We start from the raw sequence: 26,218 nt of genomic DNA on the forward strand, positions 1-26,218 counted from the left end.
CTGTCTCTGTCAGAGGCTTTCTTCGCCGAGGAACAGCTTCTCTTCACCCATAGACAGTAAAAGAAATGGACACATTTTGCGATGCCATAGACTTCGACGGAGAACAGTGAAGTTAATTAGAAGCATATGACTCAGCCATTCCGGTGATGGCTGAGCGTTACTGAGCAGCCTCCAACTGAGCTTGAAGACGTAGATGTGACGTGAGCAACCTGTCTGAAAGTTGGAAGTCTTCTGGTAGCTGTGCCAAAAGAAATCTCAGTCATTCCCAATCTTGCAGAGACGGAGATTGGGATGTTTTTTTTTCCATTGCCTGTATAATTTCCCCATCCCCCGTGAATATAGGTATACCTCGTTACCCCTACTTCATTATTTAACAACATATACTTTTCTTAAAATATCATAGTTGTTCGTGGATAAATGTTACTTCATATGAATTCACTTGCCGCATACCATAAGTATTTCCAATCCATCAAAACCTTGCTGAAATATTTTGTTCCGATGCGTTTATGGACTCTCTATGGGCTTCTCTTCTCTTGACTGTATGCCTCCACATCCCGCCGATTGCCTGCGAGCTTCTCCTGACTATACGGTAATTTCTCTACTATGCGACAGAAAGTTGCATGGTTATGACACAATCGTTAGCCTATTAGCTATTAGCCTATTTTTTACAAAAACGTCTGCTATGGGGCCATAACGTGAGATACAAGGTTTCTTTATAAATAAACAATGGACAAATAGAGTCTTTAAACGCTTCAGATGTAAAGTTATTCACTGTCAAAGTGACGCCAAAATGAATGGGAGTCAATGGAATGCTAGCGGAAGATGATGGCTTGTTAGCCTCAGAATCTCCCCATAGGAGGTACGCTTTCCAGATGCTCGCTTACCCCCTTCTTCCCCTTCTTCTTCCTATTTCTCTCTCTTCTTTAGTTTTACTTAACCAACGGTAAAGCTGTCTGCTGTCCCCTGCTGCCCCGTCCAGAGCATCACATCACATGACTCAAAACAACCAACACTGATAAAAAATAAATAAATAAAATAATAAATTATTAAAAAAATAGGAAAAGTATCACTGATAAAAAGTCAATCAGTAAAATATATATATTTATATATAAAAATAATAAAATATATTTTTATTAAAAATAAATAAAAAAGGAAATTAAATATTAAATTAAATAAATGGAAAAAATAAGCCTTTTTATGTCATTTTTTGGGGCTTTTTTTTAAAGAAAAGAATTATTAAAAAGTACATGAATAAATAAAAAAACTGAGCAAAACAAAATAATAAAAAATTATAATAAAGAGTAGAAAAAGAAATAAAAAATAAGAAAAAGTGTCGGAAAACAACAAACAATAATAAAAATAAGAAGAAACAAATTATATAAAAGTAATAAATAATGAAATAAAATATTTAAAATAAATTCAGAATCAGGAATCAGAAAAAAGGTTTTATAGCATAAGTTCACGTATGTGGAATTTGCCTTGGTGAAAGGTTCATACATAAACAAACATATTAAACATGTATATAAAATAAACAATAAATGCAGAAAACAAATATATACATACAAAATATTTGTAAACTGTTACATAAGAAAAAAGACGCTGAATGGGTTGAGTGCAGAATGTGCAAAGAATATGTAGTATGTGCAATGGGCACCTTTTTGTTTAACAGCCCCGAAATCACCATCACCAGACTCCATGTAAATAATCAGTACTTTTATCATCGTAAAAACACACGTCATTCAAAGTGGACAGAAACAAAATGAAACTATCAAAAGCCATCTTGGTTCATCTTCCCACTGTTCCAACAATCACCACTCTGGTTTGGTTGAAATAAACCCTTAATTCACACATTTACATGTGGAAATATGCTGGCTTTATACATGCTAAAAGTACTGATTATTTACATGGAGTCTGGTGGGTTTGGTGATGGTGATTTTGGGGATGTTTCATGTTAAACTAAATGGATCTTACTCTTTAACAAAAAGGTCTATATCTGTAGGGATCCTTTCCATAATGTTGTCAGACACTTAGAATAATAATTTGATTCTGTCAGCGGCAAAAACAGAACTTTTAGTGGACGCTAACTGATGCTAAACATTTGTCCTCTAGGGTTACATTACAGCTTGTTTCTTGTTTAATACTGGACCAGTTTCAGAGATTTTTGTTCCCATCAGACACTTACTGTAGACACAGAAACATGGCAATAACAAAGTTACCCTTTAAAAGTCTGCCGTCCTGTCTTCACTCTGTCTCCGATGAAGCTGCGACGACTGAACACATTTGTGTTTTTTGACCTGTTGCCGCCAGGTGAATGTTTTGTCACAGACGCTGCAGCTGAAGCGTTTCTCTCCCGTGTGGATGTTCATGTGCGCCGTCAGATTCCCTGAGTGTCTGAATCTTTTATCGCAGAACAAGCAGCTGAAGGGTTTCTCTCCTGTGTGAGTCAGCATGTGCGTTTTCAGATGTGTGCTGCTCAAAAACCTTCTGCAGCAGACGGAGCAGCTAAACGGTTTCTCTCCTGTGTGGATTCTCATGTGTCGGTTCAGATCTCCGATGGCGCCAAATCTCTTCCCACACTCGGAGCAGCCGAAAGATTTCTTGTCCGTTTTACGCCTCTCTTCACTGACGGGAACTTCCTCATCTTTCAGAGAGTTTAAACTTGACTGAGGCTCTCTGGTCTCCTTCCAGAAATCACTATCAACGCTGACTTCAGTTTCTGTTTCCATGTGTTCAGTTTGTCTCTGAGGAAGCCCTGTTCAAGTGACACAAAAGAAAACAGTTTAATTTCTGGGTGGAGAAGCAGGCTTTGTCTGTCTGTGTCACTGTGCGAGCGTGCGTGTGTGTGTGTGAGTGTGTGTGTGTGTGTGTGTGTGTGTGTATTTGTGTCTCTTTGTGTCTGTGTGCGTCTAACCCGTTAACAGAGGTAGAGAACTCCTTCAGTAACTGGGTTATCCCTCCATGTAAATGTGTAAGTGTCTGCGCATGCTCCAACTGCCCCTCCCCACTCCGCTTGAGTGGTTTTTGAACCGGAAATAATCAGTCAGTGCTGCAAGTAGTTGTCGTTGTTATGACACTGTACAACATACCAGCGTTGCCCAGACGCGCGGGAAGTCATTTTCGGCAAAGGGTGCTGGCGGGGGGGAGGTGCAGACCACTCTACTAATTTAGAGGCCGATCGGTGTCATGTCAACCGGAAGAAAAAGTGCTGTGCGTTGGCAGAGCACCACCTACTGTACCGGAGGTAGAGTTACTCCGTCATTCTCCCCATTCTTCCCCGCACAAGTATAGGGGCAGAACCCGGTTCTTCCCCGGTTACTGCTGTGCATGTAAACGCACTGTGTGTGTGTGTGTGTGTGTGTGTGTGTGTGTGTGTGTGTGAGTGTGTGTGTGTGTGTGTGTATCTATCTGTGTCTCTGTGTGTGTGTGTCACTGTATGTGTGTGTGTGTGTGTGTGTGTGTGTGTGTGTGTGTGTGTGTGTTAATCATAAACTCAAAAAAAGTATCTGTGTATTAACAGTTGTATGACAGTATATTTTAACAGAATTGTCCATAGAACATGTTTCACAGTTGTATTTCTGTTTATTTGCATTATGGCACCAAGCGTCATATGTATAAAAAAAAAAGCCTTTAAGGCTTTAAGGCGTCAAAATAAGCGTCAAACGTCAAAGCATAAAAAAACGCTGAAAAAAGCGTCAAAAGAGGGGGAAAAAAAGCTTTACATTTATTAAAGAACATATTTCATTTTCAGAACTTTACTAACTGAGCAGCTGTGTCTGAGAGACTTTTAAATAACAGAAGATGTTCTGTATTCTCACTGTAGCTCCACACAACGTTTCTGTTTTTAATTACGAGACAAAGTCCGGGTAACCAGCTGCCAGAACTTTCTGTTATTCTACAGATTTAATTCTCAGAGTGTAGCTGTGGAGGAAAAGGGGGAAACACCAGAGCAGGTGGAATGAGAGGGGGAAACACCAGAGCAGGTGGAATGAGAGGGGGAAACGCCAGAGCAGGGGGGAATGAGAAGGGGAAACGCCAGAGCAGGGGGAACGAGAGGGGGAAACACCAGAGCAGGGGGGAAGAGGGGGGGAAATGCCAGAGCAGGGGGGAATGAGAGGGGGAAACACCAGAGCAGGGGGAACGAGAGGGGGGAAACACCAGAGCAGGGGGGAATGAGAGGGGGAAATGCCAGAGCAGGGGGAATGAGAGGGGGAAACGCCAGAGCAGGGGGAATGAGAGGGGGGAAACACCAGAGCAGGGGGGAATGAGAGGGGGAAACACCAGAGCAGGGGGAATGAGAGGGGGGGGAAACACCAGAGCAGGGGGAATGAGAGGGGGAAACGCCAGAGCAGGGGGGAATGAGAGGGGGAAATGCCAGAGCAGGAGGAATGAGAGGGGGAAATGCCAGAGCAGGAGGAATGAGAGGGGGAAACCCCAGAGCAGTGGGAATGAAAGGGGGAAACGTAGCAGAAGATATTACTTTTTAAACCAAAACGTAATAATGTAAATCTAGCCTCATACTCTTAAAATAAAATAAATCAGTGGCCAGGTTGGTTCAGTGGGTAGAGCAGGCACACATATACCGAAAGGTTTATACCTCGACGCAGAGGTCCAGGGTTCAAAACCGACCTGTGGCGATTTCCTGCATGTCTTTCTCACCTAGCTGTCCTGTCAAAATTAAAGGTGGAAAAGCCTGAAAATAATCTTTCAAAAATAAATAAACCAGCTTCTCTTGAACTTCCATTTTATTCCCCCTAAAACTCTGTTGACGTTGTTCCTACCTTTCTTTTCATCATCTTCACTCTCCACGTGAAGACATTTTAAAAAGACATTTTTGTCTTTTTAAAATGTTTTTGTCATTATTTAATCCATGACGTTTTTCTGACATTCATCCACACATTACTCCATCGTGAAGAGAGCTTTACAGTTGCAGCGCTGAAACCAACCTGTTCTTTCTCCCGGCTGGGACACGGAGTAGTTTTCTCCGAAGTGAATTCTCATGTGTCTCTTCAGACACCAAAACTTGCCAAATCTTTTCCCACACTCGGAGCAGCTGAACGATTTCCTTTCAGTGTTACAACCATCATCTTCCAGAGAGTTAAAACATGACAGACGTTCTCTGCTCTCCTTCCAAAAGTCACTATCCACACTGTCTCCAGTCTCTGGGTGGAACAGTGTGTGTGGCTGTGAGTTCCTGGCTGGTTCCTCTCCATCAGCTTCTGTTTCCACGTGTTCAGTCCGTCTCTGGTGAAGCCCTGTTCAGGTGAGACAAAAGAAAAATATTTTAGGGGTTTTTGACCATGACGTAAGTGATAGATCATTCAGAAACTGTTCAGCCGTGTTTTAAACTCCTAAAATTAAATACACCAGGTTCTCTAGAACTTTAGCAGATTATTTCCCCCTTTATTTCCCCTAAAAACCTGTTAATGTTGTTCTCACACACACACACACACACACACACACACACACACACACACACACACACACACACACACACACACACACACACACACACACACACACACACACACACACACACACACACACACACACACACAGAGACACTCTCTCTCTCACACACACACAGACAGCAGGCAGAGACGTATTTTGCATAGATGTACTTTTGAATGTACACGTTCCACCAAAACAAATTCCTTCCCGAGGCTATTTAGCAGAGGCACCATGGCTCTCTCCGGCGCTTAGCATCGCCCAAGACGATTGTGATTGGTTTAAAGAAATGCCAATAAACCAGAGCACATTTTTCTCCCATCCAGAAATGCTGTGTGGACTAGCCAGACCTTCCTCCGTGGCGCTGTGGAGGAAGGTCTGGACATGCGAGACTAGTGTGAAAGGAACCCTACTCCTAAAATAAAATGAATCAGGTTCTCTTGAACTTTTATGCTCTTGACTTCTGCAGATTTTTTCCCCTTTATTTCCCCTTAAAACCCTTTTAACATTGTGCCTACCTTCCTCTTCATCATCTTCACTCTTCACAGGGAAAGGAGTGAATGGGAACTTGGTGATATCAGCCTCCTCCAGCCCTTGACGCTGCTCTCCCTTCTGACTGCTCCACAGTTCCTCCTGTTCCTCTTTAATTTGTGGGGGGGGCTTTTGCTCCTGCTGGTCCACTCTGGAGCTACACTCCTGCTGCTCAGGGGGAACCTCTTCTTTAACTACCAACAGCAGCTGCACATCTGCAGGAAACAGGGAAACACACATTGAGGAAAACCGGGACTACATGCTTCTGCATATTAACTTCCAGAGTGCTCAAGCTGTAAAGACCGTGGATGTTTGAAGAGAACTGGATACAGTGTTCGACACGAAGCCCCATTCATTCTAGCTACTGCTGAAGATAGCTAGCCCTGGCAGTTTGGGAACAGAGACGTTTATAACATTGCATCCAGATTACAGGCTTTACAGCATACAGCACTCGGATGTATCATTAGATAATACACATGATGAATTACAGCCATTATATCCATTTTTACAGCTATAGGATCTCAGGAGAACCGTCATGAGCATGCAATGCAGGGCGACATGGGCGCAGTCCTGCGGGTCTGCTCGCGTTCTATATGTGCGTTAAATAATTCTGGATTTCGCTATTAGTGCAATTTAAAACATAATGGTTTGAACAAGGACCATTTATGTGTTAGGACTGTTAAGTTGATGTACCACCAAAAGAATTATCCGCTGACATACAGACGTTTCTTTTTTGCCATATAAAGTCTATGGGAAATGTCTTTCTGGGCCAGCTGGTTGTCAGACGTTGCAATTCCACCGTTGGCCGCTAAGCCCATGGCTGCTTCAAGACATGGCGCTGTTCCTGGGGGCTTGGTAAAGACTGACAATTACACCTAAGGCTTATCTTATTCTTATTTCATTGTTTGGTATATAACTGGTTTAAGTCCTGCTTAAAGAACAGGGACTACTTTGTGTCTATAGATAAACATCTGAGTGGACAAATATGAAATACGGAGTTCCCCAAGGCTCCATTCTGGGGCCTCTTCTGTTTAACATCTACATGAATCCACTGGCTCAGATTATGGACAACAACAAAAAAGTTATCATATTATGCAGACATACATTTACATAACCACATCATCAGGGGCCTATGTTTCAATACAAACACGAATCACAAATCAACGATTAGCCCCCAGGGTTCAACATTAAGGTTTTTTTTTTTCCTTGTCCGGTTTGGCAAGTGAAAACTTTTTATTTGCCCCCACACTAAAAACATTTGAAAACAAGTTTGAAAAACCCATCAAAAGCGTCAAAAATGTAAAAAAGAAAACATCAGTGGGGGTCAGTGGAGAGGACTGAGGGGGTGCAGTTGATTGTGGGATGTCAGAGTAGAAGCGGGTGAGGGGTGTGAATGTGGGCTTACCCATCCTGCAGTAAAACACTGCACTTTTGAATTCTGGGACAAACCCAAGACCAATCGATTGGTAGAAGATTCGGGAGAATTTCAGTTGACAGATATTTTCTTTGGTTGAATACAGCCCTTATGTACACAGTACTTTAATGTTTATATCTGTCTTGTTCAACTTTGTTGTCCTTAAACAGTCAGATTAATTGTACGTGTTTAGATTCTTGACCATTAAATAGGCCTGTAACAATTATGTAATATCATATCATATCAAACGATTATATTTCTTTACTTTATTAGCTTTACCATGGCCTAATTAGTGGCACAGGAGACACTATACATGTCAAAAGACCTTAATCATTTTGGTGTCACTGTTCATATTACCTTGGAACATAGCAATGCACACACATGATTACAATGAGTAATCATGTGTTTCTTCAGGGTTCCACTATCAGTGAAAGCTTTATCACACTCAGAGCAGCTAAAAGGCTTCTCTCCTGTGTGAATTCTCATGTGTAACCGTAAATTTCTAGACATTAAAAACATTTTCTTACAAACTAATCAGCTGAAAGGTTTTTCACCTGTGTGAGTTCTCATGCGTTTCACTGCATAAAAAAGTGGGATTTTCGTCCCCGTAAGCGCCCGAAAATCTCCCTAATTTTCGGCAGTTAACGACAATTTACAACGTTCATCTGTGCCACATATTGACGGAAACGAACCATGACGTATGTGGAGAGCTTGCGGAGGTGCTAATGGCTCTAATTAGCATATGAATAGCAGCGAAACCTCTCCTGGCCAGAGAATGTCTGGCCTGGCTTGAATTTCCTCTCAGTATTGGATGAAACCACTACTTTTAAACAAGAAAAATCACTCGTGATTGGTTGGCAGATCTGTCACTATTGGTCATATCAACATATACATATATATTTATTCATATGATATGCTATTATGTTGTATATTCATGTAATTGTTATCCTATGGACTACACTATTATTACCATCAAGGACATGAATGAATTTATTGAGGAAAGGAAAATTAGCCAGGAACGTGTCGTTTATTCAAAGAAAGAGCTTTATTAGCACAAAGGCAAACACACAACTATGTACAAAGCGTAGGAGATCTGCCCACACAACAAATGGGAACCTCACGAGAAGCCCAAAATCCTACAGCACCGTGAAGTGTCTGTTTGCCGCCTCGGAGCTGTCGGTAACTGGCGGCATTCTGTCTGAATTCGGTCCATTTTGCAGACGTCTGTGGTGCGTTGCCCTGTACTTCGGAATCGCTTCTAATCTCGACTGCAGCGTGGCACAGAGCTCGGTGAGCTCCTGGCTGCGAAAGGACGGAGGTCGCACAATCCATCCAGACACCCCGTCAACGATGCCGTCTTCCTCATCAGACATCAGGTCTATGGTGGCGCACTTCCAAAGGTCCACCTCATCCTTAGCTAGCACACTCTGTCTCGCTTCCAGCAGCTGTAAAAACAATCAATAAAGACAATCAGTACTGCGCAATGCACTGCGTATGGACACAACCCATCTATTAATGCACCTGAATAATAGTCACATTGACCGAAAACGGATCTAATCTAATAAGTCTTACCCTCTTTCTTCTCGATCGACTCCGAGCTGAACTCTTCACAGCTTCCACCTGCGATGCAAGATCTGGTTGTTTGTACCTGAAGCTCCTGCGTACTGTCTCGTAATACGTCTTACAGGCAGCTGGAAAACAATTAAATGAGAGAAAAAAACGTAAGTCACAGTAAAATTAAACAAAGTAGGAGAAAACAGTAAAAATTACTTACACACAAAGGCGTCATTATCAGCATTATGTAAATCTGGACTTGCAGACATAGCTCCGACCAAATAGGAGGTCACGGCCTCGTTATGAGGCGAGCTTAGTCTGTGAAAACAAAATGTACGGTTAAGATCGGTATCTATTAACGTATCTATTTCCTTATACAGCAGAATGAAAGCATATTCTTTAAATCTTACCCTTGCGCCGGTTCGTAGCGCCTACAATTTGTCTCTGAGTTGTGAAGACGGCGTACTGCTTCCTGTAAATTTCAAGACCAAAAAAACACACTTTTATAAAGCAAATTACACTGGTTCTGCTCACTTGTTCTTTTACAAGGCTACTAAGCTACTTTTAGCTTGGGCTACTTAAAAAAAAGCTTTGCTTTTAGGCTACTTTTAGCTTAGCTAGCAGTCACCGAACATATTCTTACCGCAATCTTGGGATTGTGCACCCGTCTTCTCTTCTTAGAGTTAGTCTCTTCCACACAGTTTTTCGACTCCAAAGCATCCAACCTATCCTCTATGGACAGCAACCTGGAGTTTACTACGGTGAACTGCTCATTCACATCGGCAGCAAGCAGAGTGAGCTGACGAGACAGCCCACTGATAGCATTCAGCAGTTTCTTCTCGCTGGTCTGCGGACTGGCTGAAAGGGGTTGATCCATGCAGAGGAGTTGAAGGGTAGGTGAAGGCGAGACGCCGCCCAGCCATTGTAGATCACGAAATGGCAAAAACACAAGAAATGGAGGAAAAGGTCTGAGTACAGGAATAAAAACATGTCTGTTTATATGCTCGTCTTGCAAGTACTGCTATATGAGTCATGCCCATGACCTCGCACGTGATTGGACGAGGGCTAGAAGGCTCGTCAGGCTCCTCCAATCACATGCGAGGTCATTGTTATACGGAAGAACTCGTGAGAGCTACAGTGCCCCTTACTGACGAAAATCCCACTTTTCATGCAGTGTTTCTTGAGGTTTCCACTATCAGAGAAAGCTTTACCACACTCAGAGCAGCTGAAAGGTTTTTCTCCTGTGTGACTTCTTATGTGTGTCTTCAGATGTGACTTGAAGTCAAATCCTTTCCCACACTCAGAACAGCTGAATGTTTTCTTACATCTTGAATCATGTTTCAGAGAGTTTGAAGCTGACTGAGGTTCTCTGGTCTCCTTCCAATCAGCACTGTCATCAGTCTCATGTTCAGAAGAGTCTCCAGTCTGGTCTTCAGTCTCTGGTTGTAAAAGTGGATGTGGATGCGAGTTCCTGGGTGGTTCTGGTCTTCCACAGTCCTCTCCATCAGCTTCTGTTTTCATGTGTTGAGTTTGTCTTTGATGAAGCTGTGAGGACTGAGCTTTCTCTTCATCATCTTCACTCTTCACAGGGACAAGAGTGAATGGGAACTTGGTGATATCAGCCTCCTCCAGCCCTTGAAGCTGCTCTCCCTCCTGACTGCTCCACAGTTCCTCCTGTTCCTCTTTAATGTGTGGGGGGGGCTTTGGCTCCTCCTGGTCCACACTGGCGCTACACTCCTGCTGCTCAGGGGGAACCTCTTCTTTAACCATCAACAGCTGCTCAACATCTGCAGGAAACATACAGAGAAATGTTGTGGAACTGTATCTTATCACCTGCATTGTGATTTTTATAAAGATATACTGGTTGTTCAGTCAGTTACTTAGGTTACATCTACAATACTAGTCTTCCTTTTCAGGCTTGGAAAACTGTTGGAAAGGCTGTTGACTTAGAGCCCTTTATTTAGAGAGTGTGGCCAACTAGGGAATCGAATGTTCTGAGCTATCCCGTTATGCGATTGGTTCCAAGGTGGTCACGTGTTTCGTGGGCTCCATGTTGGATACCAACATTCATCTGATTCCCATTGACACAGTGCAGGGAATAGTGGAAAAATGTAATAAAGTATTTAAAAAATGACATAAATCACTGAAGAAATGCCCAACTGTTGCGCGTTTGGCTGCAATGAAAGACAGGGAAGCGGAAAAAGATTTCACAAGTCCCCCCGTGAACCAAAAAGGCGGGAGCTGTTCATTATTGTGTGAGGTAAATGTCAATTTCTCTCTTTAATATGGTAACAAATTACATAGGACAGATATAGTAATACCATTGTTAATGTGTACCATGCTGTCAAAAATTTTCTAACTGCTTAAGAAAATGAATGAAGTTTGAAGTTAGCTTTATGCTAGCGTTAGCTTTTTCGCTAGCACTCCATGTACCTAAATGCTTGTGATCTTGTCATATGGCTTTTGGTCTCGACCGAGCCCAGTTGTCTTTATTATGTTCATAACAATATTGGAGGGAAAGTGAAACACAGCTTGAACGGGGATGTTGTTCGACTTTTTTTCTTTTCTTTGTCAACATAAGACCTGTGGCGTTAGTGCACCTTTAGTACCATCATTTTATTGAATGAAATATTAAGCTTTGCTCCTCTGAGATGGGTGGGGTTTTGTTACGTTACACACAAAGCTAACTGGCTATAGTTAGCCTGTATGTATGCTAGCGGACATTAGAATGGTAAACACTGTTCAAAGACTTATTAGGCGACTGGTCACTCACTACATGGGCCTTTTTTAGAGGCCCATTTACAATATAGAAGGTAAATATACACTGGAATATTTCCGTAAGGGCCCTTTCAGAATCAGAAAAGCTTTATTAAGTACGTTTTTTACACATACAAGGAATTTGTTTTGGTGTTGTAGGTGCATGTCACACATTCTCTTAAATAAGTTAAACAAACAGGTTAAACAGAACAAACAATATAAGTATAAATATATGTATGTATATATATATATATATATACTACTACACACTACACACACACACACATATACACACACACACACACACACAATGTATTAAAAATAAGAGAGTAAGAATTAAGATTAAAAAAGAGCAGTACAGTGCCATGTAGAGCCAGAGGGGGGGTGTGGAGAGAGTCAGGGTGGTTTCGGGCCTTGTTAATAAGGCTAGTGGCAGAGGGGGAAAAACTGTCCTTGTGACGTGAGGTTTTGGTCCTGATGGACCTCAGTCTCCTGCCAGTGGGGAGTGTCTCAAAGAGTTTGTGGCCGTGGGTGGGAGGAGTCAGCCACAATCTTTCCAGCACGCTTCAGAGTCCTGGTGGCGTAAAGGTCCTGGAGCGGCGGCAGATTGCAGCCAATCACCTTCTCAGCTGAATGACACGCTGCAGTCTGCCCTTGTCCTTGGCTGTGCTAGCAGCGTACCAGATGGTGATGGAGGATGGACTCAATAATGGCTGTGTAGAAGTGCACCATCATTGTCTTTGGCAGGTTGAATTTCTTCAGCTGCCGCAGGAAGTATATCCTCTGTTGTGCTTTCTTGACGAGGGAGTTGATGTTCAGCTCCCACTTGAGGTCCTGGGAGATGGTAGTTCCCAGGAAGCGGAAAGAGGGTGATGGGGGCAGGTGGGGCTGAATTCTTCCTTAAGTCCACAACCATCTCCACTGTCTTTAGAGCATTGAGCTCTAGATTGTTTTGCTTGCACCACTTCACCAGGTGGTCAGCCTCCCACCTGTAGGCGGACTCGTCACCATCAGAGATGTCTGATCTGGACATTATTTGAGTCTTTCACTGTGTTTTGGTGAGACTTTTGTTGATGCAGAGCTAATCTAATCACCATATGGCTTCCTCATGCTAATTCTAGTTTAGCTGTACCTTTCTAGTTATAGTAAGACTGTAGTATTTGGACAATGTTGACATTATGCTATGTAAATGACATGGATGTCTGTTTTTATTGCAACTTAATGGGGCAATCGGTGTCATTTCTTTCCCCAAGCAGTAAATCCCTATATGTAACCATCACCTATACAGTCTTAAGTGAATATCTATTAAATAATTGGTCTTTCGAGCCAGAAGTGAAGTTTTCCCTGGATCTCAGGATGAAGTCTAGTTTCACATACAGTGGGGCCTTATCAGAATCAACATGTCCAGTTACAACATCCTCCCTACCTTAGACACTATGAAATTATTCTTTTCGGCCACAGGCAAGCCATTACAACTCCTAGTTATCTGCACACAGCACAATATGCAACAAATCTATAAGAGGACCACCTAACTAGGCAGTGGTGGCCTAGAGGTTAGAGGAGCGAGCTTGGGACCGGGTGGGTTCAATCCCCAGACTGGCGGGACCGGAGACTAGCAGCCTGCAGAGCCCACCCCAACAGGTATTAACTCTTCCTTTCACACAGCATGTGCAGCTTAGGACCACCAGGACCAGGAGGTCCAGCAGCCATCAGAACACAGCTGGGAGGGACACTTCAATTACTGTCTCAATAATGCCTCTTTACATCTCTCAGTCCCTTGTCAGTTGAGTTGCAAAAAAAAGTTGGGAAGGTTTGCAAGTTGACACTCTGCCTTATAAAAGTAAAAAACGAGGTGACAAGGTCAAAGGAAGACAAGGCAGCAATACACCTACATTAAGCCAGGACCGAGGGAGTGACCATAAAAGGGGTGCAAATGTATACCACACCACTGCTAAGGAGAAAGGATATTGCGTTATTCAAGGCCTTTTAAGAAGCAGTAATATAAAGCCTCAGCAGTACTGGGAAACACCTTGCTATAGATCTTACTCAATTATCTGTGCCCTAAATTATCTGTGCCCTAAAGAAAGGTGTGTAGCGTTGTAGTCAAACTGCAAGCTGCCTCACAGAGCAAGGAAAGCTGGTGCGTAACTCATTACATGGTCCAGCACAATGGAAAAAATAGGGTAGTATTTAACTGCTTCTTTCACTACAAGGGATTTGACCTCAATGAATTTCTGTTGCCTGGTCCTGCCTTGAGTCCCTCAATTGTTAGTGTGTTGCTGTGCTTCAAGGGACACTGTGTCCCAATCAGTGGCGACAGAAAGGCCATGTTTCATCAGGTGTGCATCCTACCTGAAGACAAACCCCTCCTGAGGTTTCTATGAAAACAGATGAGCCCCCTGAAATCTATGAGTGGCAGATACTTCCCTTTGGGACTACTTGTTGTCTATGTTGTGCCCCGTTTGCCCTTCACCACCGTGTTTTCCTGCACAGTGAACCTAGAGAAGATGTAAGATTATCAACCCAACTGTGCTTCAACGTGGACAACTGCTTACAGAGTGTTCCCTCAGTTGAAAAGGCCCAGCAGTTGGTCAACAAGCTACAGCAGCTTCTTGCATCAAAAGGATTTGAGGTCCGTCAATGGGCTAGCAACAGGACAGAGGTCATTAGCCATCTACTACCAGCCACATGCTCAGAAAATGCTTTGGCTGTCACATGACAAAGCAAAGACACATGAGTCAAAACTGGGACTGAGCTGGCACTGCGAAACAGATTTAAAAAAAGAGAGATGACAAGTACAACAATTACAAATCTCCATCGTCATTCAGGCCTGTTCTGTTAATAGACACTGGGATAAATGAGTTTTTGAAACGGTTAAGTCTGCAGCGAGGAACTCTAAACCTACTGGATCGGATGGCAGCAGCTCATATTCTACGTACAGAACGTGAGACGTGTCGCTAACAATTCTATTTGCTTGTCGCAAAGAAGCCTGTTCATAAATACTTTGCATGAATAAGTGCTCTTTAACACCAAAATGCTTTAAACTTTAAGGGGGTTGCTGTTCGGACAGACCTGCCCCCACTGTTAAAAAAAAAAATCCTAAAAGAAACACTGAAACACCACGCCAGACTCGGCTCTCCTGCTAGACACATATTCCATCCAGATCAGAGCAGATCACGTAACTGCGCTGGGGATACTGCATGGCGTCATCAGCAAGCATGAGACTGCACATCCGAATGCTATGTTTGTTGTGGCTGGTGACTTCAGGATTGTCCTCCCCAAATATGCTCGCTTTGAAGCCATCAACACCAACCATCACAGGGTTCTGACCACAGGGGGCATACAAGACACACCACTCTCAGTGTCATCGGTGGTGTGTGCTGCTTTGAGGAAAATAAACCCATGGAAGGCAGCTGGCCCTGATAACATCCCTGGGCGAGCACTCAGGGTCCGCTCAGCGGAGCTGGCTGATGTGCTCACGGATATCTACAATCTGTCCCTTACTCAATTATCTGTGCCCACCTCCTTCAAGTCCACCACCATTGTGACCCTCCGAAAGAAAAATACTGGGACCTGCTTTAACGACTATCGTCCCGTGGCACTCACCCCGATTGTGATGAAGTGCTTTGAAAGGATAGTCATGTCCCACATCAAAAGAACCATCCCAGCCACCCTGGACCCATTATAAGTTGCATGTCGACAGGACGGGTCCACTGACGATGCTGTCAACGCTGCCATCCACACAGCCCTCACGCATCTTGAAGGCAAGGACACATGTGAGAATGCTATTTGTTGACTACAGTTCGGCATTCAACACAGTCATACTATACGGGCTCTCGCAAAAGCTCCTCACCCTGGAACTGACACCCTCCCTCTGTAACTGGGTGCTGAACTTTCTTACAAACAGACCTCAGTCAGTCAGAGTTGGACAACGGACATCTGACATCGGAACTGTAAGCACAGGGACCCCACAGGGTAGTGTGTCGAGCCCGCTGCTGCACACCCTCTTCACCTATGACTGTGTAGCCTCCCAGACTGACACCCACATTTTAAAGTTTGCGGATGACGCTACAGTCATTGGGCTGATCACTTGTGGTGAGGAGACTGCATACAGAAGGCAGGTAGCAAAACTGGCGTCAGAAAAAGAATCTCTCCTTAAATGCATAAAAGACCAAGAAGATGATGATCGATACTAGGAGATGGGGGAAGGTGCAGCACACACCACTATACATCGGGGGGACAGAGGTAGTGAGAGTGAAAACCTTTAAATTCCTCGGAACACGCATCAGCAAGGATCTCACCTGGTCTCACAACAGCCACCAGCTCCTTAAGAAAGCCCAACAGAGACTGAGGAAATTCGGCATGTCAACGAAAGTCCTCAGCGACTTCTACAGACGTACCGTGGAGAGTGTCATCACCAGCTCCATCACAGTGTGGTATGGAGACAGCACTGCTCGGGACAGGAAGGCTCTCCAACGTGTTATAAAAACGGCACAACTCATCTGCGGAGCAGCCTTCACATCACTACAGGACATGTACAGTACATCACCAGGTTCATCAGGAGGATCCACGTCATTAAAAACAACACACACCCACAACACAGTCTCTTCACTCTTCACATACTACACCCCCCCCTCCTAAACTCCTAAACACTGCAATATCCCCCCACACACACTCCATCCTCCCCTCCTAAACTCACACCACATACAGAGCCGTCTAGGCACAGTGCACTTTATCCATATTCTTATCTCCATTTTGTGTCTCTTTTTCAAACTATTTGTTTGTTTTTAACTTAATTGTATTCGTTGTGTCGTCGGAAGACTAGCAAAGCAAACTTTTCATTGCATGGTGTAAGTTGTCTTTCCAGTGCATTTGACAGTAAACCTCTTGAATCGTGCTAGTTAAGCTGTTCCTCTCTAGTTCTGGTAAGACTGTTATATTTGGACAATGTTGACATTCTCCTATGTAAATGGAATGGATGTCTATTTTTATTGCAACTTCATGGAGAAAGCAGTGTATTTTCTTTCCAAATAATGATAAATTGACTAGGGGAGCGCGAGGCACAAAGTAACGCGGGGTTAAATGTAACACAGGTTTTTAGATGGTTTGCACAGGTTAGAACCGGATGTGCTTCGGGTCATGTAATGACATTGCCATTAGACGTGTTCCCGCCATCTTGGAATACTGTTGACTCCCACTGTCTCCGAGAGAGAGAAGAAATTGTGTTTTAGCATCATGTAAGTATTTTGTTTTTGGGGAGAAGTATTTTTCGATTTCTAAAGCGTTTGTGAAAGTCAGTGTATCTAATTTTATATTGCCTTGATTACCGTCCTCCTGGCTAAAACATCGTACCATTTTAAAAGATGTGACCATCGCTTAGCAAGTGCTAGCCAGGCCTACAAAAGGAGCCATTTTTAACTCAGTTTTATTTGCATTATTGTTTCAAACCAATATTTTGAAAGTATTGAAGTACAGCGTGAACAACTATGTATTGCATTTCTTTTGTCCATAATGAGAAATCGCAGGAGAAGCACAGCTAGGGGGGTTTCTAGGGAGGTGCTCTGTCTGGCAGCCAGCGAGGTGAAGAGACGAAGTTCAGTTAGGGGTGCAGCAGGTTCCTATGCCATCTGCCATGTCACCCTACAACGATTTGTTAGCAACAAAAAAAAAAGGATGCAGGAGCTGCATGGTGGCAACCCACCATTACCAACCATGGGTTATTCAAGCCACAGGAAGGTTTTTTCAACAGAGGATGAGGAGAAGTTGAGACTACTTAATTAAAGCGTCAGGAATGTGCTACGGGCTGAGCCTAAGAGAGGTAGGCCTAATGCTCTGACCTTAAATTCAGGTTCATATTATTTCCCAGTTATAAAAAGTTAGTTTGAATGATTTAAATAAATAGTTATATAAATAAATACATAAATAGTCATATTCATAAGACCGTTTGTGTGAAACACATGTAAAAGCAATTAATCTAGTTACTGTTTTTATGTTGTTTTTTTTATTTATTTATTATTTTCATGTTTCTCAGGTCAGGAAACTAGGCCTGTAGCGACGCGTCGACGTCAAAATTACGCTGACGCCATATTTTTGCGTCGACGCTTCGCCACAGCTCGCCACACATACGTGGGAGACCAAAACAGCAACCTCCTCACAGAATTCCCAACAAAGCCCTGCAAAAAGACCCAATAAAAGAAAAAGTCCTAAAAAAACAGCTCGCCCTAAATCATCGAAGATATGGGAATACTTCAAATTTAGTCCCAAACGTAAAGGTGTCGTTATTTGCGCTCTTTGTCAAATGGAGTTGGCATATCACACCAGCACAACAGCAATGTGGGAGCATCTGAAACGGAGGCACCCCATTGTCACTCGTGAAGGAGACAATAACAAGTACTAACATTGGCTAAATTAATTTCATGTTTGTGTAGTGTGTTGTGTAGCTTGAGCTCTGCGCACTTCGGTGGTGCTAACTATCTTAGCTCTCCGTGCAGTTTGTTCGTGCTAGGTTAGTAGCTAATGTTAACGTTAGCTAGCTACTGGCGCCTAGACAGCTGCGTTTAGCTAACGTTAGTTATCATCTAATGTTGGCTTGAATGGTAGCTAGCTTACGGCTGCAGAACACAGCTATCTATAGTAGCTAACGTTAGCTAACATGAACGTTAGCTACTAACCTAGCACGAACAAACTGCACAGAGAGCTACGATGCGTTGTGTTCCCTAACCCTAACCCTTGTGTTCCTGCATTCAATGTCTATACTGTGCACTGCACAGTGTTTTTTTTTTTGCACTACAACTTTTGAATTTTTTGAACAAGAGAGTTATGTTGGTACTGTAAAAGAGTAAACAGGCTGGCCTTTCATTTTGTATAACAGTAAAATAATTGTATTTATTTTATTTTGTGTAAAGCAGAAGATTGTTTGCTGTGCAAAACTGTTGTTTAATAAAGTATATTATTAAGATTTTTTTGGCATTTATTTGAGATACATTATGGTTTTTATTAATCGAGCAACAGAACAATAATCGTTATATTAATCGTCCAATTAGTCGTTAGATTAGTCGACTAATCAATAAAATAGTCGCCCGATTAATCGTTTAATAAATAATCGTTTACCCCCAGCCCTACAGGAAACTTGCATTCCAATGTGCAGTTCAGTTCAACTGCAAGTTCCCAGAGTCGTGGCAAAAGTCCCAAATGGCAGGCAGGGACTGGTTTACCAGTTTCCTAAAAAGGAATAGGTCTCTTTCAGTCCGGAAACCCCAGGCCACCAGTGTAGCAAGGGCCATCAGTTTTAACATTCACACAGTGGGGCATTTCTTTCAGAACTTACAGACTGTATATGAGCCCCATTCTTTCTCAGGAAGAGAGGTTTGGAATATGGATGAAACAGGAGTAACTACAGTCAAAGCACCGGAAAGGATCATCGGCCCGAAAGGACAGCGGCAGATAGGGGCATTGACATCAGGGGTGAGGGGTAAGCTGGTGACTGTTGCTGTAGCCATAAATGCCTTGGGAAATTCAATCCCACCCTTTTTTGTTTTTCCCCGTAAGAGGTTTCATGCACACATCATCCACGGGGCACCACCTGCTTCAGTTGGCGTAGCAAACGGCTCAGGGTGGATGCAGACAGAGGAGTTTGTGGAGTACCTTCGTCACTTCGCGGACCATGCAAAACCATCCCTTGAGTCCAAAGTGCTACGGTTATTGGATAATCACGCCTCCCATATATCCGTACCCACCCACATGCAGTTTTGCAAAGAACAGGGTATAGTCCTGCTTACCTTTCCTCCACACTGCACACACAAACTGTGTACCCTTGATCGTTTTTCAAATGTAGGGTCAACACCCACTTGGATCAATGGATGAAGGCCAACCCAGAGAGAAACGCCAACATCTCTGATCTTCCTGGCACCGTTGCCAAAGCGTTGCCGCAGGCAGTAACACCATCACATCAGGGTTCAGATGCACTGGCATCTGGCCCTACAGACCTGAAGTTTTTTGTGAAGAGGACTTTTCTGCGGCGTAGGTCACTGACAGGCCAGATCCAACCTCTACTTCACTCACTCATGGCCCCTCTGCCACAATGCCAGGCTCATCTGCACTCCCTCAATTCATTCACTTGTTCAGCCCTTCGTTCAGCCTCAGAAAGGCTGTGGCCAATCCCAAAAAGCGGGTAGTAAGTACCATCCTCACTGACTCACCCAGAAAAGAGGCTGAGGTGGAGGAAATAAAATCCAAAAACACAGCATTCAACAATACCAAAAGAAGCCGCAGTGGGGGGAAAAAAACAGATGACCGCAAGTATCTCTATCTCTAATGATGATTGTGTTGTCTGCGGAGAACATTTCGCCGCCTCTGCCCCAGGGGAGAAATGGGTAAAGTGTGTGTTCTGTGATGGGTGGTCCCATGAGCTATGTACGGAGGGGAATGAGTACTATGTGTGTCACATGTGTGATGAGGAATAATCACACATATGACTCTGAGTCCTTAAATGTTTTAAAAAGATGAGTAGCCTACACAGTTTTTTTTTTAAATGGTTAAATGTTAGAAATTAGTACACACTGGTCTACTGGAAACCCTTTTTAAATTAAAGAATGTATCCATCCATCCATCCATCCATCCATCTTCATCCGCTTATCCGGGGTCGGGTCGCGGGGGTAGCAGCTCCAGCAGGGGACCCCAAACTTCCCTTTCCCGGGCCACATTAACCAGCTCCGACTGGGGGATCCCGAGGCGTTCCCAGGCCAGGTTAGAGATATAATCCCTCCACCTAGTCCTGGGTCTCCCCCGAGGCCTCCTCCCAGCTGGACGTGCCTGAACACCTCCCTAGGGAGGCGCCCAGGGGGCATCCTTACCAGATGCCCGAACCACCTCAACTGGCTCCTTTCGACGCAGCGAGCAGCGGCTCTACTCCGAGCTCCTCACGGATAACTGAGCTTCACCCTATCTCTAAGGGAGACGCCAGCTACCCTCCTGAGGAAACCCATTTCGGCCGCTTGTACCCTGGATCTTGTTCTTTCGGTCATGACCCAGCCTTCATGACCATAGGTGAGGGTAGGAACAAAAACTGACCGGTAGATTGAGAGCTTTGCCTTCTGGCTCAGCTCTCTTTTCGTCACAACGGTGCGATAAATTGAATGTAATACCGCACCTGCTGTGCCGATTCTCCGACCAATCTCCCGCTCCATTGTCCCCTCACTCGCGAACAAGACCCCAAGGTACTTGAACTCCTTCACTTGGGGTAAGGACTCATTCCCTACCTGGAGAAGGCACTCCATCGGTTTCCTGCTGAGAACCATGGCCTCCGATTTAGAGGTGCTGATCCTCATCCCAGCCGCTTCACACTCGGCTGCGAACCGATCCAGTGAGTGCTGAAGGTCACAGGCCGATGATGCCATCAGGACCACATCATCTGCAAAAAGCAGCGATGAGATCCCCAGCCCACCGAACTGCAACCCCTCTCCACCCCGACTACGCCTCGATATCCTGTCCATAAATACTACAAACAGGATTGGTGACAAAGCGCAGCCCTGGCGGAGGCCAACTCTCACCTGAAACGAGTCCGACTTACTGCCGAGAACCCGGACACAGCTCTCGCTTTGGTCGTACAGAGATTGGATGGCCCTGAGAAGGGACCCTCACCCCGTACTCCGCAGCACCTCCCACAGTATCTCCCGGGCACCCGGTCATACGCCTTCTCCAGATCCACAAAACACATGTAGACTGGTTGGGCATACTCCCCAGGCTCCCTCCAGGATCCTTGCGAGAGTAAAGATCTGGTCCGTTGTTCCACGACCAGGACGGAATCCGCATTGTTCCTCTTCAACCTGAGATTCGACTCATCGACCGAACCCTCCTTTCCAGCACCTTGGAGTAGACTTTACCGGGAGGCTGAGAAGTGTGATACCCTGTAATTGGCACACACCCTCTGGTCCCCCTTTTTAAAAAAGGGGAACCACCACCCCCGGTCTGCCACTCCTTAGGCACCGTCCCAGACTTCCACGCAATGTTGAAGAGGCGTGTCAACCAAGACAACCCCTCCACACCCAGAGCTTTAAGCATTTTTTGGACGGATCTCATCAATTCCTGGGGCTTTGCCACTGTGGAGTTGTTTAACTACCTCAGCAACCTCCACCAGGGAAATTGATGCCAATCCCCCCTCATCCTCCAGCTCTGCCTCTACCATAGAGGGCGATTAGTCGGATTTAGGAGTTCCTCAAAGTGCTCCTTCCACCGCCCCTATTACCTCCTCAGTTGAGGTCAACAGCGTCCCATCCTTACTGTACACAGCTTGGATGGTTCCCCCGCTTCCCCTCCTGAGGTGGCGAACGGTTTTCAAGAAGTACCTTGGTGCCGACCGAAAGTCCTTCCCCGAACTTCTCCCACACACGCTGCTTTGCCTCTTTCACGGCAGAGGCTGCAGCCCTTCGGGCCCTTCGGTACCTTGCAACTGCCTCCGGAGTCGCTCTGGGATAACATATCCCGGAAAGACTCCTTCTTCAGTCGGACGGCTTCCCTGACCACCGGTGTCCACCACGGTGTTCGTGGGTTACCGCCCCTTGAGGCACCTAAGACCCTAAGACCACAGCTCCTCACCGCAGCTTCAGCAATGGAAACTTTGAACATTGTCCACTCAGGTTCAATGCCCCCAGCCTCCACAGGGATGCACGAAAAGCTCCGCCGGAGGTGTGAGTTGAAAGTCTGTCGGACAGGGGCCTCCTCCAGACGTTCCCAATTTACCCGCACTACCCGCTTGGGCTTACCAGGTCTGTCCAGAGTCTTCCCCACCCCCCTGACCCAACTCACCACCAGATGGTGATCGGTTGACAGCTCTGCCCCTCTCTTCACCCGAGTGTCCAAAACATATGGCCTCAGATCAGATGAAACGATTATAAAATCGATCATTGACTTTGGCCTAGGGTGCTCTGGGTACCAAGTACACTTATGAGCATCCCTATGTTCGAACATGGTGTTCGTTATAGACAATCCATGACTAGCACAGAAGTCCAACAACAAACAACCACTCTGGTTTAGATCAGGGAGGCCGTTCCTCCCAATCACGCTCTCCATGTGTCTCCATCATTACCCACGTGCGCGTTGAAGTCCCCCCAGCAGAACTATGGAGTCCCCGACTGGAGCCCCCATGCAGGACTCCACTCAAGGTCTCCAAGAAGGCCGAATACTCTGAACTCTTGTTTGGTGCATATGCACAAACAACAGTCAGAGTTTTCCCCCCACAACCCGCAGGCGTAGGGAGGCGACCCTCTCGCCCACCGGGTTAAACTCCAACGTAGCGGCGCTCAGCCGGTGGCTTGTGAGTATCCCCACACCCGCCCGGCGCCTCACACCCTGGGCAACTCCGGAGAAGAAAAGAGTCCAACCCCTATCCAGGAGTATGGTTCCAGAACCAAGACTGTGCGTAGAGGTAAGCCCCCACCAGATCTAACCGGTAGCGCTCCACCTCCCGCACAAGTTCCGGCTCCTTCCCCACAGAGAGGTGACATTCCACGTCCCCCAGAGCCAGCCTCTGCTGCCCGGGTCTGGTCCGTCGAGGCCCCTGACCTTCACTGCCACCCATGTGGCAGCGCACCCGACCCCAGCGGTTCCTCCCACAGGTGGTGGGCCCATGGGATGGAGGGATGTCCGCCACGTAGCTTTTTTCGGGCTGTGCCCGACCGGGCTCCGTGGCAAACCCGGCCACCAGACGCCGCTGACGAGCCCTCCATCTGGGCCTGGCTCCAGACGGGGGCCCCGGGCTTCCTCCGGGCAGGGTCACTTCATCCCTTCCTCGATTTTTTCATAGGATTTTTGAACCATTCTTTGTCTGGCCCCTCACCTGAGACCACTTTGCCTTGGGTGTTGTCTGGAGCTTTGTGCTCCTGGTAGGGTCTAAAGAATGTATAAGGTTTTAAATATTTTAAAGAAATTGGTACATATTGGCCTACCAGAAACCTTATTAATGAAGGAATGAGTTTAATGTTATAAAGAAATACCTTTAACTTTGTTATCTTCAGAATGAGTGCATGCACACAGCAACCGTTTTAATTAAAAGTGTATACATGGAGCCTATAGGTTACATAAAGGTTTAAATGTCTTGCTGAATTAAAAAATAAAGAAAAATATATTTACACATTTACAAGTTCTTTTTTTTTTTTGACAAATGAGAGTGCAAATTAACAAATATATTCACACACAAGGGCAATGTGTTTTAATAGATCCATAAATTAAACTATTATATAGAGGGTTTTCACGACGCGTCATCATACCATAAGTCGCCATGTTGGAGGTACTCCGCATCACAACAAAGCACAGGCACTGAAGTAGATCCCGAACGGCGTCAAGGAAAATGGTTAATTATTGCCGTGTCTTAGGTTGTACCAATAGGTCAGACCGAGAAAAACATTTGGAATATTATCAACTTCCAAAAGTTATTAAAAACCAGGGAGAGGAATGCCAGAAGTTATCAGAGGAAAGGAGGCACAGCTCACGTCACATTTACGTCGGCAAAGCTCAACCAGGATCTACGAGGGAAAACTCTGCCTTGTTCGGTCTTTGAAATGAAAAAAAAATTATTGAGAGTCACTTGGCTACACCGCAAGTATTGCAATATCATACAGTTAAGATTAGGTTGATTAAAGACGTTATTGCATTACTTACTTTGGCCTTTACAACACAACGGTCATTAATGACTTGGTACTGCGTCTCCCTCACCCATCCACACACCATCTGGTTATAAGCCTCCAAACTTGTGTAGGATTTAAGGTCTTCCGCTGTGTATGGGCTCGGCGAGAAAACCAGGTAGTTGACTATATCGGGATATGCAACTGAAGGAAGAATCATTGGGTCACCATGGATCCAAGAAGAGGGAGCCAACTGTTAGGGATCTGCACCGCCAGTAAACCGTAATTTCTCGAAATATCGTGCCTTTTCTTGTGGTCCAAGTCCTTCCCTATATGCCTTTGCATCTTGGACGTGTTTTGATGAGCTTTTCTGTAGACATGGCTACATTCACTTAAGGTATCCAAAGTGCACAATACTCCATTACTCCATTCAGTTGTTTACACCGAGTGCCTCCAATATGGCCACACATCCAGGTTACCGCCCAGAACGTGACGTCGGTGAAAACCCTCTATTATGCAGAGTTTAGTAAGGAAGTGTTTTAGAGAGTTTTATTAGGTGTATAGCACAATGCTATTGAATTATTCGTGTTAAATCCAATTTTTTAACAAGCGTTACAACTAACCCTCTATCTGTTACAACTAACCCCGCATATGGGGCAGGTTGTAACATTTCACCTATCGCCACTCTCGGTGGAACTGTTCAAGAACGGTAGGTCCTACAAACAAACTTCCAGTGCACGTTTGTAGCAGAGATATGTATGTTGCTTGTATAAAAATATGAACAGTAAAACTCGAATGGTTTTAGAAATATTTAGCCAAAAACAAAAAAACAAAACAAAAAAAGTGTTACTTTGTGCCCCGCGGCTCCCCTACCATTACTAGAAATAAGCCATTTAAGCTAAGTATATGGTTACTTGAATTCTCATTATGTTTTTGTATCTTGTATTTGTTCTTGTTATAGACCCACAAACACTCACATTTCTTTCAACTAGACACCTCTAAGCCTCAGTGGTTGCAACACTGTGCGTTAAGGATCAGTAAATAGCAAATAACCAAACAGCCTGAGCATCCTGTGTGTTCTTACCGACACCCCAATGTGTACATTACTACTATGTAACCATCACCTTTACAGACCTATGGGATTACCCATTCAGTAAGAACCTTTGTTTATCTAGACAACACCCCGGAAATCACCATCACCATCCCACCAGACTCCATGTAAATAATCAGTACTTTTAGCGTGTATAGAGCCAGTATATTTCCACATGTAAATGTGTGAATTAAGGGTTTGTTTCAATCAAACCAGAGTGGTGATTGTTGGAACAGTGGAAAGACGAACCAAGAGGGCTTTTGATAGTTTTGTTTTGTTTCTGGCCACTTTGAATGAAGTGTGTTTTACGATAATAAAAGTACTGATTATTTACATGGAGTCTGGTGGTGGTGAAGTCTGGTGGTTTTGGCGACGGCATTTTAAAGAGCTTAGATTCAAATAGAGCTTATGAACAAGTGCTTATTTACATACGTCCTATCGTCATGTCGTTGCTGAGAGAACAGATCACAAAAAGGAGAGAAAGATCAACTGAAGGTTTAATGAACAAACCTGCTCTGTGTAACCGAAGCTGAGGGTTGTAAACAGCGTCCAGTAGTTCCCGTTGTCGCTTGTTCTCCTCTTTTGAACGACAAAGTTCCTCCTCGTACTCTACTATCGTTCTTTCAAACAGCCCAAATATCTCTTCAGCAGCCGCAGTTAGTCGCTGCTTCACCAACGCTCTCAGCATCTGGACTTTACTCATTTTCACTCTTTCTCAACACAACAAAGAGACTCTTCTAACACACCTTTCTGCTATACGCCATCTTGTTCAAAGTGTGAAGTTAGCCGCAGTGAAGACTACAGCTTCCG

General features: G+C 44.6%; 1 protein-coding gene across 3 annotated transcripts; it reads right to left on the bottom strand.

The window, feature by feature from the left end:
* Positions 1–1,432: 1,432 nt before the first annotated feature.
* On the bottom strand, positions 1,433–26,188 carry LOC144533887 (uncharacterized). 3 transcript variants are annotated; one of them, XM_078275476.1, is made up of 7 exons: positions 25,919–26,188; positions 10,270–10,731; positions 9,588–9,802; positions 9,355–9,416; positions 9,165–9,262; positions 8,963–9,081; positions 8,412–8,835 (listed from the first exon to the last, which is right to left on the bottom strand). In XM_078275476.1, the coding sequence occupies exons 1-7, from the start codon at positions 26,109–26,111 to the stop codon at positions 8,527–8,529; spliced, it is 1,458 nt and encodes a 485-aa protein (XP_078131602.1). In that variant the 5' UTR covers positions 26,112–26,188; the 3' UTR covers positions 8,412–8,526. The 3 variants fall into 3 exon arrangements, with proteins under 3 accessions (XP_078131603.1, XP_078131602.1, XP_078131600.1); XM_078275474.1 differs by having other exon boundaries at positions 10,156–10,731; XM_078275477.1 differs by lacking the exons at positions 8,412–8,835; positions 8,963–9,081; positions 9,165–9,262; ... (1 more) ...; positions 9,588–9,802; positions 10,270–10,731 and adding exons at positions 1,433–2,752; positions 4,944–5,252; positions 5,964–6,191.
* Positions 26,189–26,218: the final 30 nt, after the last annotated feature.

This window comes from Sander vitreus, chromosome 18 (genome assembly GCF_031162955.1).
Source record: "Sander vitreus isolate 19-12246 chromosome 18, sanVit1, whole genome shotgun sequence".
NCBI classification, from domain to species: domain Eukaryota; kingdom Metazoa; phylum Chordata; class Actinopteri; order Perciformes; family Percidae; genus Sander; species Sander vitreus.